The sequence below is a fragment of the Betta splendens genome, chromosome 5 (assembly GCF_900634795.4).
Source record: "Betta splendens chromosome 5, fBetSpl5.4, whole genome shotgun sequence".
Taxonomy (NCBI): Eukaryota; Metazoa; Chordata; class Actinopteri; order Anabantiformes; family Osphronemidae; genus Betta; species Betta splendens.
Window position 1 is genome coordinate 16,396,311 of NC_040885.2, and position 20,930 is coordinate 16,417,240.

The 20,930-nt window shown below is 41.8% G+C and overlaps 2 protein-coding genes across 3 annotated transcripts in view; one reads left to right on the forward strand and one right to left on the reverse strand.

Annotated features, from left to right (window-relative positions):
- The window catches only part of LOC114855543 (metabotropic glutamate receptor 4), a 107,429-nt gene extending 101,387 nt beyond the window's left edge, over positions 1–6,042 (reverse strand). The window contains exon 1 of the mRNA XM_029150780.3: positions 4,964–6,042. The gene's annotated coding sequence lies outside the window, so the exon portion shown is untranslated. The remainder of the gene's footprint in view (positions 1–4,963) is intronic.
- Positions 6,043–11,170: 5,128 nt separating this feature from the next.
- Positions 11,171–18,831, forward strand: nudt3b (nudix (nucleoside diphosphate linked moiety X)-type motif 3b). 2 transcript variants are annotated; one of them, XM_029150786.2, is made up of 6 exons: positions 11,171–11,467; positions 12,798–12,908; positions 14,906–14,950; positions 15,050–15,134; positions 15,428–15,565; positions 17,712–18,831. In XM_029150786.2, the coding sequence occupies exons 1-6, from the start codon at positions 11,369–11,371 to the stop codon at positions 17,753–17,755; spliced, it is 522 nt and encodes a 173-aa protein (XP_029006619.1). In that variant the 5' UTR covers positions 11,171–11,368; the 3' UTR covers positions 17,756–18,831. The 2 variants fall into 2 exon arrangements, with proteins under 2 accessions (XP_029006619.1, XP_029006618.1); XM_029150785.3 differs by having other exon boundaries at positions 11,174–11,467; positions 15,428–18,831.
- The last annotated feature ends 2,099 nt before the right edge of the window (positions 18,832–20,930 follow it).

The following is a 20,930-nucleotide window of genomic DNA, read 5'->3' on the forward strand; positions in this document are numbered from 1 at the left end:
CAGTGATTGATTCATTTGGTCATGATACCAATATGTATCATCATCTAAAGCCTGCTCCACTGAACACTGTATTACTTGTAGGAGCAGATAAAATCAATAGCTTTATATTAAAAATAGATCATTATCACCTGCAGCTCCCTTCAGCTTCAGTGACTTTCAGCTCACTGTGTACGGCTTCAGCTCATAATCCAGCTGCTAAGGTTGATTTTTCTGCTCTGTTATCATTATTGGCCACATGCAGCTGTTTTCAGTGAAAGGGAGCACAAAAAACTCAGTGCGGCAGAATTTAGCAAATAGAAAGACACGTTTATCAAAGCGAGAGAAGGAGAGAACGTGGATGTTCTGAAATATTACTTAAATACAATATAACTGGGCAAGGAAGGGAAAGGTGGTGTTTCTCTAAAGAAGTGGCTCCACGGAATGCTTTTTGACAACCCCCAGAGAGGAAGAGTGACTATGTTAGCCATTTCCAGACAAATAAGAACCTGTGGGTGCATGAATACAACCCAACTAGTATGTGAGCATGTGGCTCTATCTGTGATCTTGTCTGCCCCTTTTACTCCAAATACAGTATTTTTCCCCCACTGCATTTTGGTCTGTTGAGGCCACTTATGGCACAGAAAGTAAAAGTAGGAGGAAAAGAGTGATGCCTCTTTCTGCTCTGTGATGTGACTCAGTGCTCCCTTTAGGACTGTTGTACGTCTCAACTGCCTTTAGTTCATTGTTTTATAATGACAGTGTTGCGCAGCAGCTGCACTTTAATCAACCACAAATGAGGCAGGACACGATCTATGTGTGGGTAAACATTTCCAGTACATGACCTGCAGTGAAGCTAATTATTCCAAATGTGAGCTTAAACTAAGTTTTATTGTCTCATAATAATCTTGTGTTTTCTTTAATAGCAATTGTGAAGCATTACTATTATTCGCAAAGCTTCACATGCATTTATGAAAACACTGCATCCCAAACCATAAGAGTAATAAGTCAATCTCATCAAATGCAATGCTCCATTAGTTTGATCAGCCGAGATTCCCACAATGTTTAGTTGTTTCATCAAACAGTGAAGCTCTTAGATTTATATTTTCCTGTAAAATATAAAATAAGTCACCACATCACTGAACTGCTGAATATTAATATAAAGCAGAGAGGAAACTGCTGCGGCAGCTGTAGATTACCGTAAACACAGGAGAGGAGAACACCCGACAAGCGTGTGTGGTGAAGCAGCACAGAAATCACAAGACACAAAACTGTAATGTCACACTGAGGAACCGAGTCACAGCCGTCACGTCGCTCCTGTCGCTTCGGCTACAGATTTTCATCCACGTCACATCTGATGCTCTGCTGCATATTACAGTGGAGGATGAATGTAGCGCTGCTGTGATGTGGTGGCATGCAGCATCCAGCGCATCAAGCAATGTCGTTTAGGCTAATGTTCTGTGATTCTTAGGCTGGAACCAAACCGATGCCTGATGGCATCAAAGCTGGGAAAACTGACAATGTCCCTCACGAATGCATAACTCACCAAGCCACCTCTCACTGCCCCGCTCTCCTTTTCAGAGGATGAGTTTCCCAGAGAGGACACATTAACAAAAGTTGGGCTGCATTATTATGTGTAAACACACAATTTCCTGAAAATGGTGGCACAGTGGCGTCATTATGAACTGGCACATACTGTAGCTGTGTGGATGGAGGTTTACATAAACCAAAATATTGGTGCATCTATTATAACCAATAGGAAAAACATTATTACGAGTTCACATTGAAGACGTGTGAAGACTGTGCTTCAGCAGTTTGTAAAATGTGATATACAACTGGTATTCATAGAAAAATGTCACACAAAACAAACAAAATGCTGGAAATGTTCAAATCGGGTTCTGTTGAGAATTCAAAATACCACAATGATGTAACTAAGCAAGAACTAACACTTACAAACATTCTAAAATAAAACTGGACAAGGTGTTGCCTCTTAGTTGGAACTGTGCTTATAGAAGCAGCTGAAAGCTAATGTAATGTAAATGTGGCGCGAAGACGACAAAAGCAAAAAGCGAATGTTGCTCAAAGTTCTTCACACGAGTAAAGACCGAGTTTGGCTGATGTGTGGAGCTCCACGGATTAATTAAACAAGTGGACACGACGTGTAGGGACATTAAATGGATTCTGTAAAGGTGAATGTAACTTGATGACAGATTCATGGGCAAGAGGTAAAATGCTCTCGAACCCAGTGCAAGATAATGTGTATAATCCACTGCAGGGATGTTAAGTGCACTCATTTCACACTCCATTTCACACAATGCTGCCTTAGGAAGAATCTGTGCGTATGATGACTCAGGAAATGCACAACATCACTCTTCAGGATCTTTCTGTTGTTGTTTCTCTTCATTTTTAGTAATTTGGGATTGTAGCCCCATGCTATCTCAGAATTAATGATAGGTCATAAATACAATAAGAGCCAAATCCTTTCCATGTGTAAAATTCATACTCGTCATGTTCCGAGTGCAAATTACTCCAAAAGATGAATTACCAACATTAAAAAGCTATTTGAAGGTCTCGGTTTTATCTGTTCCTTTATTCTAAATGTACAACCTAATGTAGAAAGGTGAAACAGCAGAGGCCAAAAAGATAAAAGTGCCCGTGTAATATCCACTTACAAGGACAAACATTTCATTTCAATCAATCAACTGAAGAACATGAAGTGATGCTGATGTCATTCCTGCAATTATTTGATATTCGTCTTATACGTTTGAAGGAAGAAATGTGAAGAAGCCATAATTTCTAAATGCATAATATGAGATTGATTCATATTCTGCTACTGTGCATGTGTGGCCACATGACAGCAGGGGAGGGTTTGGCTATGGACTTATTTAGGTATCTTCCCTTTTTAAGTTCACCTGACCTGTTTTCCTTTTCATAAGGAAGCAGACGCCTGCTGTGTTTGTAGCGCTCCCACATCTTTACCGTTGGAAGTGTTTGAAAAACATCCCCAGTGAGCAAATGCCGTCAGTTGGGAGGAAAATGAACCTTAGACATGGGCTCTGCTCACCGCGCACACACTTTCCCATTTCCAGCACAAGCATTTGTAAAAGGAAACAACAGATGTCTGCTGGGGATTTAACCACAGCACTGTTCTGGGAAGCACTGAACACGTTTGTTTATTGCACTCTTGCACTTGGATCCGTGCAGCAGCTACAGTAAAGGCTCTGGACACTGGAGAGGCTCTCTGCAGACTTGAGAACAGGACCTGCCTCCCTCCCTGCCCCTCCTGGAATCATTTCAATTACTTGGATCACTGTGATTTCCATGAAGTGAGTTTAATGTGTTCCTTCCTGCCAACAGAGTGAAAAATAAAGACGCGTTTGAAATCTCAGCGCAGGCTAATCTACCCAGTGCTGGTGTGTCGTCATCTTTTAATAAGCAGAGCCGGGAATGAGGCAAGGCTCCAGTATCTCCTCATAGCTGCTTACACTCTGGCCCATGACATATTAAACAGAACTTAGCAGCAGGCAAACTAGGGATCTCACGCTGAGTCTGCACTTGCTAAACTAACTCGGAGGACGAGATAAGCCAGGCAAAGCTTGGAAAAGTAAATCTAAGGCTGTTTAAATAAGCGCCGCACCTCTCTGCCAGCTACCGTCTACACACAGCGTATTCCTCGCAATCTCTCTCAGGGGGTGATTTCTTAGGCGCGCTTTGTAGCTGCATCCAGGTAGGCTATCAGCCACTGCAGTGGTGAAAAACACACCAACAAAAATAACCCAACGAAAGACATCAAATCGTCCTCATGGGGCTTCAGAGGACGGACGAGATAGAATTAAAATCGCCCCTCTGCTGAGTCAGATTTTTTTAGATAATTACCCTCTGATATAAGGAACATTCCCCCTCTTGGCTGTAAGTTCAGAGAGAATGCAGACAATGGCATATTTGGCTGCAATCATTGGAGCCGCCCCACTATGAATGGAAGCTATGAGAGTAAGACAGCACAAAGCTAATCTCTGGCCCCACAAAAAAGGCCTGAGGGAGCAGCCTGAAATGGAAGCAGTTTTAATTCCAGGGCTTTTCTGTGAGTCAGGTATCTCAGCTTGTCTAATGGCCCCAGACAACTAACCCCAGCCCTATTTTACTGTACATGCCAGCATTCAAAAAAACTGTCCATAGAAATTAGGCGTAATATACATTTGTGTCAACAAAATAATTGCCTTGAATAAACAGCCATGCGTGGCGAGGTAACCTATTAAAGTTTGCTCTGGGGAACAGAGGAACAGTCTCGCGTCAGCAGCTCAGCACCGTCTCCAATCTCGCACCGCCAGGAAGCTGCACATCTGCACAGCACAGTGACTGACAACCACGGTTCAGATGGCGTTTATCCCCCCCCACCCCACCCACCACCCCGACGCACGCCCACAAAACATCACACATCCGGGGTGCTCCCCTGCGTGACTCAACTTGTTTCAGGGCTGAGAGGGAGACACGGAGAGAGAGGTGGGGAGAAATCTCAGCGAGCCGGGAACGAAAAGCCTGTCGACCCGGTTCGCTTTCAGCCCATTCCGTGTCTCCAAAGAAGCGACGCTGCATTTGAACCCGGTAGCGCCAGTAGTTTGGATGCTGAATCGTTCTTTTGACATATGAGGCTCGAGCCTCTGCAGCGCAGCAAGGCACGCGGCTCCGCGCAAAACGATGCGCCGTAGCGCGCAAAAGCGATCAATGCACCCACTGTACTGGGCGTTGTACTGCTCATCAAACATGCGCTATTTACAACTGGCACCGAAGCAGGGATCGCCGCTTCGTCCAAGCGTAAAGCAGCATACGAGTCACCGGAACATTTTTGCGTATTATCTTGGATTGAAATTGAACATGAAATTCCCAGTGCTTCACCGTCAGATTTTAGTATATTTCTGTCACGACATTTTGACTAAAAGTTGCTTAACGCATGTGATCAATCTGTGCCGCTTGGTTTTGCTGTACTTACCCCTTTCTCCAGCCCAAGAAGAATCCGCTTACACGAAGTGACCCATATCCAAAGCAAAATTGTATATTGTATATTGTATTGTGTGCCGCTGTGTGAGTGGGGGGTCCTCAGAAACCTTGCTTTAGATGTTTCTTGTTTATAAAGAATTTATGAGGAGTATCCAAGGCGAATCCACGCGCATTCCGGGGCCAAGTCCATCCTCACAGATCATAGCGGGCGCTGTCCACGAAAAAGTGGTGCTGAAAGTCTCAAGTCCCAACTTTAGGCTGCGAGCGACCGGAAAATGAATGGCACGTCTGAAGGAGCTGCTCGCTAATATAGCACCAGATCTTTTACATGACAATGGAGCGTGGAAGCGCACATCCCACACCCGAGGCGACGGCAAATTCTAGCTGATAGACGGAAAGACTATGCGCCCCGCGTAGTGGATGCGAGTGATGCTCAATGCATCGCGGCGCAGCGCCTTCACGGGAGAAGAACTGCGCCTTCGCTGAAAAAGAGCGGCAAAGGTGCGAATTCCCAATTACAGCGTGGCAAAGCAGCGGCGCTCAGGCGGCGGCTGCGTTCAGTCAAAGTGTGACCTGCAGCTCCCATTCGCTCAGTCCCAACGTCGATGTGGCCACCTGCTGTCTCAGCTCTCCGACTTCGAGATCGGATTTTTGTAGCCTACACTTATTTTCCTCTATGAAGCGTCAGGCAGAAAGCGGACCGACACTGCCTGCCTCCAGCCAAGTCCGATTAAACTCGTGCTTTAACGACTCCGTGTTAATGACACATTGGCTGTGCGCCAGATCAGTTGAAAGCGTGATGCAATTAAAGGTATTTTACCTCAAATAGTGTCCAAATGTCCAATCTAATAACGCGCCGTGACTATTGAAGTGTCTGCACTGTGACAGCGCGCAATCATCCCGATTCTCAACACTGGATCTGGCGTCATTCTATCAAATATGACGCTTCTGGGTCGACACGTTACAGGTGCTGTTGCGCAGCCTATGCGGTATCTCGAGTCCCAGAGCTCTTGGGATGCTGTGCGCACACCATGACGAACATATCAAGTCCAATCACCGAGTGCGAAAACTCAATCTAGACGCTGGGTTTTGTTTGCGCGTGTGTGTGCGCGCGTGCGCGCGCGTCACTGGCAGACAGCGACCACATTCTGCAGCAGGGGCGATGGAATCATGTCCAAAGGCACGCCTATGTATGTCCAACATTATCCAGCAAAAAAGCGAGAAATTAGTTGTAATCCAAGCATGAAATGTTATTATTTGAGCCTCTAAGTTGATGAACCCATGTTGGTTATTAACCTCCAAAAGTCTGCAAAGTGCGTTACAGAGAGACAAAAACAACCTAATTGCTCAGCTTTGGGGCGATTTTACTCTGGTTTGGTGATTCGGTTCGATGTAAAGCCGGGCAGTGATGATTCTGCCTTCCTGTATATGCACAGCTGCTCTTTCTTCTGCCTTCCTGATTAAAAGGCCAAAGGCTGCAGCTTTACACGTCACACCTGTGGAGTGTTGGACAGACTCCACCACATCAAGGGAAAGTGTGTGCTGAGGGACGGGGGAGCTGGGGGGGGGGGGGGGGGGGGGGGGGTTGTGGGGGTCCTTGGAGGAATATGTGCCATGTCTCTGTTGGCCTCGCAGGCAGCTGAGCCTCTGAATATTCATCCCCACCTCTGCTGGAGCAAATTCCATGCAGCTCCGTGGCTCGACTGACTGACAGTCATGGAAGTTGTGAGGGGACAACACGAGCTAAGCAAAAAAGCCAAGTTTATTCTCACACAAAGCATTAGCACCCCTCCATACGTCACCTCATCAAGTCAGTGTCCCATTTCTATTTAGCCAAGTTAGCATATTAAGTGAATTATTAAGCTATGGAGAGTGAAGACAAAACTTTTTTTTAGGAGACCCATTCCGGCTTCGCTTCCTGCTGCAGTAAACTAGGCGCTTGTCTTGTTAAAAGGCGTCTGCTGCGAGGATAACATGTTTTACCGCTGAGTGCTCCCATCCCTCAGTGCTAAGCAAACTCTGGAGATTACTTGTTTCAATTAGCTATGGGGTGGAGAGAATTTAAGCCATGTTAATTCCAGTCACTAGTGAAAATCCCGGTGAAAAAGTCCAAGTGCTGAGGCATAATCGCCTGCCCCCAGACAGCATCCATTTCATGGAGAAATTATGGGAATTATTCAAAATGTAAATTTTGGGGTTACAATATTTTCCAATTATTTATAGCATTAATTAGGGTCCAAAACTCAGCAGAGGTTTTTTAGAGTGACATTCTACTTTTACTGCTCTTTTACTTTAAAACCCATTTTCAACTCATCCAAAGAGTAGCAGTGATAGAAGAAAAGGTGATGGGCAGAAGAACACTCACCAGTATCAAACAAATAAAAATATAATAGTGGGTACAAAATGTGATGTTTGTGTCTCCCATCTTTTCATCAGCACCAGTGTCATCTAATATTGAACTCTGGGGAATCTGACATTTGATTACATAAAACTGAGCTTCTGACTAACGCACCCACAAGAGCTGAAAGACAAATGAATCAGTTTGTCATAGTCTGTTTGAAATACTATTATAGAAAGATGAAACAGGCCAGGTAGGGCACACAGACTGGCCATATGCTCCGTTTATGACTGATAGATTTCTTTGGGAGGTTGGCAAGCTGACAGTTGTCAGCAGCGTAACCTTTGAAAAGCTGTGGCTACAGCGAAATAAATCTAGGAGTAAAAACGATAGGGATACGGACCACATTTCATGAGTGTCTGCTGCTTGTAGTAAAAAACAACACGTGGTAAATGCTCCATGACTGAAATTCAAGATAGAAAGCATTCATTAAGTTACTTAAATCAGCATGATGTGGTTTGGTAATTATTGTTGTTGGTACCAATTATTTACTTATTTTAACTATTGACACTTGAACTCACACCTGCTCCAATTAATTACTCTGGAAGGAACATCCAGAGAACCAAGGAAACACGGGGAGGCCACGCAGCACCCAGACAGAGCCTGTCCCAATCCAGAGGCCAACCACAAAATACTGTAGTTAACAAAAGCAACTGGCGGTGGAATAACATTAATAGTATGTTAAATGCACCTTAGATCTAAAAATATCTGCTTGCTGTTGGACTCTGCTCAGTAAAGTAGCAGTAGCTTTTTCCATAAAAGCCTAACATGCTTATTTGAGTCACTATGCAAAACAGAGAACAGAGAAAAACATAAATATTATGCTTGATTGGTGTAAGTCACTTCAAATGTATGTTTGGGCCGGCTGTAACTGGCAAGACAGCAGCCCCTGGTGGTTCGCTCTAATTTTCCCTAAATGTTTACTAGCAGTCGTGACAAACCTGAACCTAAACGCTGAACGTATCTGAATCCTTACTTTTTAGTATGTACTGTATATAAACATACAACATGGTTTGTACCATGCTTCACTTTAATACAGGAGATTATGTAGCAATGTGTTCAGACTGGGGCATAAAGTGAAACCATTCGTTACTGTAAATGGGTTTATTACTACAAAAGGATTTGTGTTTGTTTATAAGGCATGTAAAGAAAATTATTCCAGTTAACAAAGCTGTTGTTGTTATTTACGTAAAAGGAGACTTCATGTTTGTGCAACATATGATAAAATATAATAAGGAACTGATTTTACATTTCATAAATGGTACCATGCAGAGAGGGCAGTGTCACTTTAAGCCAAGATATTCACAAAACATTAAATTGTTTCTCTTATATGTGAAACCAAACACAATCTATTCTGGCCTTGGGCAGAACAACACAATCTCCTGCTGATTTAGTCATTAACGTGCATTATTTAGCTGGGGAAAAAAGGTAGTCGAAAGGTTAATGTTGCCAATATCTCTGTGGTCTTCGATTAAACAAACCGAAGCTGCAGCATAGCCTTTGGTTGTGTGTCATACGTCTTCATATGGATTGCCATATTAAGATATATAACGCTAAAGCAGCATTTGCCTTGTCTACCTGAGCCACAGCTAAGCTCTGATTGTGGCTGCACAGTTTCTCTGCTCCTGGTAAACAACACACAACTAGCACAGGAGCTAAGCGGCTAAGCTAATCTTTTGAAGCATCACATTTCCCAACAAACTGGGGTGTTTTAAACATATGGCTGTGCCATTCAAAAGTCTATTGAGCCCTCTGACACCATTCGCCAACTCTGACCCAACATATATCACAACTGCTCTGGGTTGTTCAGGTAAAGAGCAGATACTCGCATGCTTGACCTGGCCTTACTGGCACATTGCTTGTAAACTGCATAGGCTGGTTTGATAGGCCACTTCATCTTAGTGCCATTTCTGCAGCAACCATTTATTTAGCTCCACTAGTTGTGCACTTATCACCAACCCAGCTCTTACCAGTAAAACATCTATATATGAATATATGAGTGCAGCAAGGAGCACCATAAACCACTTTAACTGCACTTACACAGCCAACCCTGCTCTTACACACAGTGTGGCATATAATATCAGAATCAAAATAACATCACAATTACTAAAGTTCCCTTATTATTAAATGGGACAAGCTGTGGCTAACACTATTTGTGTGAGTCACCAGGTTTCCTATGGCCAGCACTGAGACCACTCAGTAATAGAAATGTGCTGTCAACTTAAATCATTTTTATTTGTAGGGATCACAAATTCTCTTCTGGCTGATTTGCAATAGCCAAGGTTTGCATCCTTACCCCACCAACCCAGACCAAAAAGAAAATGGAAGCCTTCAAGGGAAAGCTTAAAAAAGGACAATCACAAGAAGATAAAAAGGACAAATCTGTGTTAAAAAAAAATCAGGAACAAGTGTTGTAAAGGCAGAGAATCCAAATGTAGAACAAGTCGAAATTAAACAAGAAGCTTGATTGATAATTCACAAAAATACTACATTTGTCACTTTTTTATACCTAAACTGAAAGAGGTGAGCGCCCTCTTTTGGACATGTTAAGCACTTTATATATTCTCTGCTCCTGTGTGTGAATGCTTCCCTAGACTTATGAGGAGAATGGGTTGCCGTAGCAACTGCAGATAGTAAAAGTGCAAGCTCTTGAGTGTGACCCTATACAGATATGCTTAATTGTGTGAAACCCTCTTTCATCCTCATGAAAGGAGAAACAGGCAGAAAGCAGGGGATTAAACACAAAAGAGCATTCGTGTTTTTTGATGTGTAAACATTTGTAACTCGGTTTTTGCAAAAAATGTATAGATTGTTGGTTTGGATCTGTATCTTAGTTCAAACATTTCAAGTTATCCCTATAACCTACCATTAGTCATGAGCACCTACGCTCAGTAAAACTAAATTATTGGTTACTTTTTTTTGATGTGTGGTAGAATGGCTGAATGAATACATAATCACAGCAGGTGAAACAATTTCTATTCTTATAGCTATATCAGAAATGCTACATTTTTACAGTTGAATCATTTTTACTGTTACGAAATATCGTCAAACTTCACTTTAAAACAAACTAACGTGAAGATCACTAGTGGGCCACAACCCTTGTTTGCTTGCAAATACTAAGCTTTTGTGGACTTAATTTTAGGAGACTTTCTTTTTGAGAATTTGCTTATACAATATATAATGACTGACTTTAAGTAGCAGTTATGTTGGTAATTTTGGTTCTGGTGTATCTTGATTTCCTAAAAATGTTATATTAATTTAAAAAATATATTTATATATAAAAAATATGCCTAAAAATCAGAAGCCACTTACTAGGTTTGGATACATTTTTGAAAAAGAAAAAACAATTTAGTGTTTCATCATTGCGCTTACGTGTATTTAAAATGCATCTTTTAATGGCTAATATAAGAAGTACTTGATGAATTGAAAGACCAGTCAATTTACTGATTAAATACCAGCCCTAAATTATTCACAATGGTCAGTTTTGGTGATCTGCTGTCGCTGTCCGTTACCTGCGGTGCTGAAGCTGATGACTCAACACTGTAGCCCGTACTTTAATGAAATGTGTCAGCAGATTGCATTTATAACGTTATAATTTCTATTTTAAAGTAACTTCGTCGATTTTGTATTTATCAGGTTCAAACAAGTGGTCGTGGCAAGCTAGTTGGAGCCCAAAGTACTAGTTTCCTTCCAGACTCACTATAATAGGAGCGTGGTGCTGCGTTCTCCCACTAGTCTTTGCCTCAATACTTCAACGCCCGGTACGTAATTTCCTTACGCTCGGCGGACTATTAATGGTTAAATTACGTTGTGGGCGTAGCGGCTCCTTGTAATGGCGACTGTGCCGTAGATGTGCCTAGGTTTGTGAAAATGAAGCGAAGAAGAAGTTATTTCTTTTAAGTAAATCGCCGAGGTTCCCGGAGGAGGACTTTGCGTCTGTGAGCATCATCGTTATAAGCGCTTAACGTAACTGTACTTTGGAACTTTTGCGCCCCAGAAATGATGAAGCTGAAGTCAAATCAAACCCGAACGTACGACGGGGATGGCTACAAGAAGCGGGCCGCATGTCTGTGCTTCAGGAGCGAGACGGAGGAGGAGGTGAGTCCGGTGATGACGCTGCCTGGCAGGCCGTGCTAGCATTAGCAGCCGTAGCTGCTCTGTCTGCAAATCGATACGTTGACCAACACCAGTGGTTTTTAACCGAAAAGAAACGATGGTTCACTCGTTTTCTAACTTCCGCTCCTGTTCTGTGTGAGTTGGCATTGAACGTCAAATTTCTTACAGTAGTTTACTCACCCAAGTGTTATGTAAGTCCGTGTAGCTGTGCGCTTAGCACCTGCAGGTTTTTATAGTCAGCCGTGCTTTTACCTCCTAGTTGCTAACGCTAGCTGCTAACGTTAGCCGCTAACTAGCCGTGTAGATGTGGGCGCCCGGCTCTTGACCAGCGACCACAGCCCATGTAACGGTTCTAATGACTCTATCATCACGAGCGGCCGCATGGATATAGTTGTTTTGCGGCATTTTAACGTGGCGAGCGGGGATCTATATCTGCTCATGTGACTAATGTTCTGTTTGGCTAATGAATTGTATTAGCGACAATGTATCTGGCTTTGCTAGCCAAACACTACTGATATTAGCTGTGCTAGCATTAGCAAAAGACAGCCCCAGCGGTGATGCTCGGCTAGCTGACATCCTTGTGAATTTTTCATTGTTTACTCTCCACCTTTTTATAGAACGATTTGGAGCCTCACGCACAGTCTCCATACAGACTTCATTACATATATTACAGCAACGACTAAATGCCTTTCCACTCAGTACGCTCTTCTTTGACAGCCACCCAAATTACTCTGCAAAGCTTTGGTTATCAGCGATCAGGAGCGATTTGTAAAAATTGTTGTTCAGCCACGCACAAAGACGTCTTTGTTCGTTAGCGTTACTAGGGGAAGGGACAAACTGAGACTAAACTAATTCCTAATTCTGGCGAAAATAGAGGCCGTATTGTGAAGAACATAAGCTGTTGATTACAGGAGCCAAAAGCTTCAGAAACCTTCACCAGGGACTGTAGTAAACAGAGTAACGCTGGGAACCCTGTGTCAACAATATTTAGAAAAAGAGCAGTATTAAACTTAATAAATGAAGTTTTTGTGCTGAGTTTGCCATTAAAGTGTCCTGTTTATTCAAGTTTATTGCAATTTAAAATTTAACACAACACTGGGGATTTGGGGTGATCTCTTTTGTAATCATTCATACGTACACATGGCATCGTCTTTGAAGTTTAGTTGTTGTCACTATTACAGACCCTCGGGACTATAATACTAAAGCCAGCAGGACTTTTGTACTTTGTAAACATACAGTACTAATGGACAAAACGAAACAACGCAAAGTTCAACAGTAATTTCGAACCAGTGTTGAATGTGATGTGTTGCAGGTGCTGCTGGTGAGCAGTAGTCGACATCCTGACAAGTGGATAGTTCCAGGAGGAGGCATGGAGCCAGAGGAAGAGCCTAGTGTTGCAGCAGCTCGAGAAGTGTGTGAAGAGGTTGGTTCTTTTTACGGTTTTCATGAGTTTAGCTACACTCAACCCTGTATTGTTGTGAACTAACCTTACTCAACCTTGTATCCAGAGGATGGATGTGGAAGATTCTTCTCTATACTTTGTTCATGCCAGAAATATTATTCTAGGAATTGATTTCCATTTACAGGGCGGGGAAGTAGTTTGAGTGTAGGCTCGAATATGTATTGTGTTTCATTTCTATTAAATCAGTTCTGTATTTAACACCACTCCTAATACCTTGCTCCCAAAGCCCATTTTGTCAGCAGAGTCGTCCTGTATCAGAGCATCATGTTACAAAGCGTGTTAAACATGTCAAAAGAGGTCACACTGAGATTGAAAACGTCTACCCAGTGGTTGCACTGCAGTTCTATCCACTCACACATATTCAGCAAATGAAGGCTTTGGTCATTGTCATTGTTTGCACATGTTTGCACATGCATCTATTTTCACCACAGCAGCCTTGTAACAGAGAAATTCTGATGTACAAATATTGCTTTGTTGGAGTGTGCATTAGAATAGGTTGCAATTAGTGAGCCTGAGGCACATTGGAAATCAATATTACCTTTATACCACCTGCATTTGATTTGTGTCAGTTCATTGTACATTCTGTTTGTTGTCTGGGTATTTCGATCAAAATGTTGACAGGGTACAGATGACTCCAAATCTGAGCCGCCTGTCAGCTTTAGATGGGTTACTGACCATAAAAATCCTGTTCTCCGCGCGTGTGTGATCCATCACACTGACGAATGCTGATATCATCTCTTATCCTGGCTGCAGTTGAAGAGTAACTCTGTTGGTTGCACAATGAAGTAGCTTGTAAATACACATCTGGGATTATAAGCAATCAGCCACATCACTTCTGAGGTTTGTAGAAAAATGCTAAAAGGGCACATTTAGAAACTTTAAGAGGAGTTGTGAGAAAGACTTGTCCTTCATATTGAATGATAGCATAACACAACATATCCTTATCCGAGTAAATTTATTGGACTATCACATAGGTACTGAATAATTCTTTATGCCTCTTGGTGGGATAGTATTGAAATCACAATCAGGAGCTGCCCAAATGTTACGGAGGAGTAAGACAAGGTTTCCTTGTCTTACTCAGTATTCACAACCTTGAGCTTTAGCTGATACGCCCAATGCCTTCACCACAAAGACACAGGATTGTATTGCATAACTGGTAATGTAGCTCTTTATAAGCTGATACTCAGAAGTCTTCAGTTACAACAGTGCCTGAGCAGAGACATTTTCCATCCCATAATGACAGACAGAATGACTTTTGGCCTATTACTTAATGTCCAGCATGTCTTTGGTGTTTCTACTAGTGGCTCTGTTCTTCTAATGATCTAGCTGGAGGACTACACAGGGCAAAACTGAGACTATAGCAAAGTGCATGGAGTCAACATTTATTTATAGATTGAAACTGGAACCTGAAGAAGACGCTGCAAAGATGTCAGCAAGTAGCCTGGCTCTGTATCTAAACCTGACCTACTATTCACCCCTGGGAGTTGGGCTCCGTGTTGAATATTGTGTTATTAGAATGTGTTTAAAGGTATCGGACATTTTTCCAATGTCATTAAGAACTATTTGACTTTTAAAGGCCAAACAAATGAACTATCATTAGTAGCAATTACAAGTGTAGTTTGACTTAGTTATAAAAGTTCAAAAGCCTGATCTTTCCTAATCATCTTTTTAAACATTACTATTTAAATAACCTTCCCTTTGCCCACATTTGACCTCATTGCTCTGAAATGCGAAATTATGAAATATTAAATTACATTTGTGGTGTTTTGCAGCTGCCTATGGATTGGTAGCAGTGTAGAGGGGATAAAAACAACCTTATGATGTAATTTAATCCACTGCAATACAAACAAACTACAGCACTAAAAATACCAATAACCCTGACACAACTGCATTTGCATCATGTAGTTCCTAGATTAAACTGACCTTCTCCACTTTAACTTTTTTCTTTTCTTTCCCAGGCTGGTGTGAAGGGGACTTTAGGCCGTTTAGTTGGAGTATTTGAGGTGGGCTGTTTGCTCTTTTTTTAGTTTGTCAAATGTCAACAAACTGGAGCATGTTTGTTAATAAGAGATGTATATTGGTCCTTGTTTTTTTCTTTACAGAACCAGGAGCGAAAACACAGAACATATGTCTTTGTTCTCATTGTAAGAGAGGTCCTGGAGGACTGGGAGGACTCGGTCAACATTGGTAAAGGGCTACATTTGTTTACTCATTAATAATAGGGATAACACTGATAAGGTTCTCAGGCAGTCACGTCTCGCCTGTAGCTTTATTTTTTATCTCTGGCCCCAGTGATGTTCCAGTTCAAGGGCTTTATTGTATGTTTGTTGGATTGAGGCACCAGCTTTGTTCCCTTGTGATTTTCACTTTGCTGCTGTTTACAGGACTGGTCATTAGTCAGTACCTATTTAGTGCTTTTTTTGCTCTGTTGTCCCGCATGTCTCAACTTGCTCCATAATGGTGTCTCGTTCTGTCCACAGGGAGGAAAAGGGAATGGTTTAAAATAGACGATGCCATACAAGTGTTGCAGTGTCACAAGCCTGTGCAGGCCACCTACTTTGAGGCTCTCCAGGAGAGTTGCCTGACCAGTAATGGAACACCTTTGGTGGCAACGATAGGTGGGGAAGTCTCCCCTACCTACAGCATCAATCAGAGCTCCGTATCGGGTATCAGATAACTAAAACCATAACTCTGACACCCCCAGGAGCTTTCGCCACCACTTGCGCTCTTACTTGTGTCATTTCTCTTCTTTTCTTTATTTGTCTCAAAAACATGGTTTGCCTTGCCAACTCCTTTGTGCCAGAATTGTGGCACAGACCTGATGACAAGTGATGGGTGCATATTCTGGAACACTTTGTAAATGTAATTTCTGACCCCTTTTGTTTTTCTTTTTACTGACAACTGCATGAGATGTCCCTTGGTTCCCTAATTCTCTATCCTTAAGGCGCCCTTAGCGTGGTGTTTATTGAATGCAAGAACTACTTTTTACTGTTGTAATGTAAAAGTGTACACATAGTGCTTAAGCTAAAGGCTTTTGGTGGTCTTTTTAATGTCTCCTCCATTTTTTAGTTAATTTTCTGTGAATGAATGTGGCCATTAGTGTACTCCCTCCCCTGTTATATAAGGATAGGAAATGTTGTCTATATCTAAACGAAAAGAATTGTGGGAAGTGTCTTGCATGAGAATTGTTTTTTCACTCGCTCGAGTGGCCTGATGCTGACTGTACAACATACTTGTTGTAAGGCTTATGGATTCTCCTCATTTCTCTCCTTTAGTGGTTGTTGATATCTCTTTAATCAGAAAAGACACAGGCCTCTGTAATTTTTACATTTGAAGTGTCAAGTGTGTTTCTCTCACAAGGGAAGCAAGCCAAGCACTACAAGTCACACTCTGAGCATTTACACTGAACAGAGTGACAGAATGTCAACACACATCTTAAGATCAACCACCTTTCTCCTCAGTGTCCTTAAATCCTTTCAATTCCCTTTCCCCCTCTTTTTTTTCTCTTAAACACTTTCTTGTGAACGATTACAAAGTCTTCCTCCACATACTGAGAGAGTAAAAGTAATACATTTCAAAATTATGGACTTGTTAAAAGTGCAGCACATATCACCTAAGTTATTAAACCCATGTCCTTATTTTACTCCTCACATTCAGTTTGGTTAAAAGCAATTGTTTACATTATGTTTGTAACATAGCACAGATGACTTTAGTGGGCACTTTTAATGGTCTTTTTTTTTTTTTTTTTTTTTAACCCTTCTTTAGTATTTAATCTGCATCCCCAAAAACACTTGGAACACATGCTTGACCTTGAAAGTAATGGAATCTATAATGCTGTCTTTGGCAAGATGCAGAACAAACAAGCCTTGTACAGTTTGAGACCTCGTTTTTAACATGTAAAATGCTTTTGAATACTAGTTTGTTTTTTGTTTTTTTTGTTTTCTCGCTAACGTCCGGCAAAAGTCTCTTTAAGCGAGCTGCGTCACTCAGCCTCTGTGGCGTGAGGCAGCTAGCTCAATACTGTGAAACTAGAGGCGCTGTAGATAGCATGTAAGAGGTTTTTATTGTAAATTGTTTATTTCTGTATAGATCAAAAATGAGAGTACAAATGACTAAACACCTATACATCTGTGTGCTACACATCATTTGAACAGAGGCTGGAAGAAGATTAAATTTATGATGCTGAATCCTCTCATGGCGTAGCATAGCATACATCTGAGGCAAGGACAAGAACTAGGAATGTAGCTGTGACTGTGGGTGAGAGTGAGGAGCCAGAAGTCCCCTGTCGATTTCTTTAGAGACCAAAACTAATTTTTAACAGTAAGGGATTACTGTTTCCCCCCCTCTAATCTCTGGTAATCTGTAACAAAATGTAACAACCCTCTGGGTTTAAATTGAGGAACAAGCAGGCCCAGTCCCTGTGCACGTGAAAAGTGACATCGCAAGAACTAACATTTATTTTGAGTCCCATTTCTAGCATCAGCTCCGAAGTGGGGAAAAAAAACTGCTTACCTATGTTTTCTAGTTGACTGCTAACTCGTCTGTCTGAAGCTTTGCACTAGACGGGGTTGATTTGTTCTGTTTTTCCAGTAGCTCAGCGGTCAGCTGTCTACTGTGGCCAAATACTACACTGAGACCAGTGGGCGTAACCTGTAAAGTCAAGAACATAAGTTAAATAAAAATTTTCCACTGTGCAAAATAGTAAATTTTTTGAAATTCCATTTTAAGCACGCACTCTTCTGATGTGTGTGTTTGTGTCCATAGGTAAAGTCAGTAAGGGAAGAAGATGCAAGTTAGGTGCCCAATGAAAAACCCAGGATTATGATTTAAAAACTGATGAGAAACCTTCAGTGGGAAAAAGGTTCCAGTGGCGAGGAGCAGAACCCACCCTCTGAAATGGGCCAGAAACATCTGTACTGTGACAGTAAAGCTGCTGGTTAGTGACGAATGTCTGTCGCTGTCGTTTCCCTGTTCATGAATTGAGGAATCACGCGTGATAATCCAGGACTTGAGTCTCCTTACGACAGCTTGAGACTTTGAACTGGTTTTACTGCTGCGTAATAGAAAGGTGTGGAGGACAGAGTCACTTGTGTTTTGATTAAACCGTTCAACAACTAAATGTGCATTTAGCTGTTTTTGGCGATGGTTGAATTCACTGTCATGGCCTGTTGTGGGTGACAGGTTCTGTCAAAATGAATGTGAGGAGGATATCGACAAGTGACAGCCAGTGACATAATTATGAATAACCACTTGTTCTTTATCCATATTTAGATTTCTGTTGAATTTCTTGTATTCACAAGCTAATGTCTTGTATATACAGTAACTAACAGCACCCTTACAGTCACACTTTGGTCAATTAGGTCTCCAGTTCAATCTACATAAACTCAAACTTGATGCACTTGCTGCTGTATATGAGGCAAATATCTCTACATTAATTCCAGGTATGTGGAGCTGCGGTTAAGCACATGCTGATCCTTTCACCCTGGACATTTGTTGTTGTAATTGGCTCTGTTCTACAGCATTAAAGCTTCTTGTCTATTAGTGGGCCCCATCTGGTGGCCAGAGCAAAAACATAAAAAACAGATGTTCAGCCTCTTGCAGCACAGCAGTCAAACCATATCATTAAATGTGTGACTGCAATATCCTACATTTTTGAAAGAAACATTTCCCTCAAACACCTGGAATTGAATGAACTGAGCATGTTCACTCATCAGTGGCCTCGGCCCTGAAGCTACAGACGCATTGTAATTGTGTTCTCCGAGCTCTGTCACTGGAATTTGTCTTTTCCTCTCTGTTGTCATTTGAGACTGTGGATTAAAACCAGTGTGAGAAGACTGAAGATTGTAATATAAATGTGCCAACAAATAAACACCAGTATTTCACATTCAGGCCTGTGTGTTCATTAATGTTTAGATGTTGTTTTGATCTTTTCTAATGAGTCACCCTTGATACTGTACAGTGTACACTGTACTGAGTTGACAGTGACTTAAAAAGCTGTTTAGTCCTTCTGTAAAACACACTTGTAACTAAATATCACTATATGAAATCTCTTCTTTGTAGAAGCATGATTCCTCAGTTTGTCACAAAAACAGCAATTGATGTTATTTCTGAGGCCTGATCCGCAAGACCACGCATGAAGGGACGACGACTCCCCAGCATCAGCTACAGCTACCTACTGTAGGTCATGCTGTGATTACTCTGTAAATTGTAATGTGTACAAAAATGATGATGATAAATGTGTGTACACACACACACATACATACACATATATATATGGATATAATGGAAGGCAACGCAGCGCTTTCTACTAACCTGAGTTATAAATATTCTGTTCCGTTAATTAACAACCATTAGCATTTCATTTTCACTTGGTATTTGTGTTATAGAAAGTCAGGAGGGCTGATGGTGAGGGAACCAGGCTGCAGAGGGTGATGAGGCCAGTAAAGGAGAGGGAAGAGTCTTAAAGCAGAGGATGAGGTAGTGGCGTTGATTGGATTTGGTCACTAGATGGCGACAACTCACTGGCTGAGTTGACCTCCGCATTCTGGTACTTAAGACTGCTCCTGTGCTCCTAAAACTACATTTACTCAACTGAGTTACGAAATTTTCAATTTAATTCAATTTATTCTATATAGAGCTAATTCACATCAGAGTTATCTCAAGGCACTTTACAGGGGCCAAGACATTACACAACTAAACAAATCTCACATAAAGATTTTAATTGTAGCCACAAGTGGTGACATTTCTGTATTGACTCACTGCTGCCTCACAGCAAAGACGTGGGTTCGATTCCCGCGTGGCCCAGGTGCTTTTCTCTGAGGAGTTTGCAGTTTCTCCTCATATCACTGTATTTCCTCCCACAGTCCAAAGACATGCAGTCAGTTCACTGACTCTAGTTGTAGATTGTTCCTCTGTGTATGTGGTTCTGTGATGGATGGAGACCTGTCCCGCGTAAACGCTGCCTCTGACCCAGGTACACACATAGAAACGATGATTAACTCAGCAGAACCACAGTCTGAGGACAAATGACAGCTGGCATCGGCTCCAGCAGCTGAAGATGAGCGTGGTCTGAACATAAAGGTGTCTCGGCTCCTGGGGTGAGTTGTACAGACTTTACATGAGTGGAGGCCAGGGGTGTTTTACACGTCCCTGTTTGGTACGTCTGCTTGCTTTGGTCTAGAAGGTTGTTGTTAAACTCGCATCTTGGCAGCATAAATGTTGTAGTTACAGCAGTTTAATAGGCAACGATAGGACCTCATCTAAAAGGTCTCATGTACAAGTTCGTACTGAAAAATTATGACTTTAGGTTTGATCCGTTTGTGTTTTATTATTAGGATGTGTTATGTTTTATCAGTAGGTTGTGTTAACATCAGTAGGTTGTGTTTTATTAATAGGATGTGTTACGCTTATTTATTCACCTTCCAATTTCCAAATCAGCGCTGAAATCTGGATGATACACAACTTGCTATTAACGTGCTATTAACACATATAGTTTAAAAATTTATTTGCTTGCAATAAGCTTGTGACCCACTGGCATCACTTTAGCTTTGTCTGCTTATGATTCTTTTCCAGGATTTGACCTTGACTTCTTGCAATTACTCGTCCTTTTATTCCCTTTAGCTATTTATTGCTTGAAAAATCAACAGAACCTGTCGGTCACATGTTGCAGTCCTTTTTCCTCACATGAAACAGAGTTCTGACAAAACGTGGTTTGTAAATTCTGCATCAGATTCAAATGTAAATATCTGGATATATAAGATATATAAGTTCGACCTCTGGGTTACGCAACCTGTGTCACTAATAAAAGCAATGTGGCCTCAGTCCACACGAGATAAAATGAGAAAATATATTTACTGGGGAATTACCTTGCATGGTCACAGGGGCCGAACACTGCCCAGTTCTGCCTTGAAGGAATGAAAACCTCATGAGAAACTGGCACAATTCATAAAAACAACTGCCTTCAGTTCCCATTTTTATAAATAT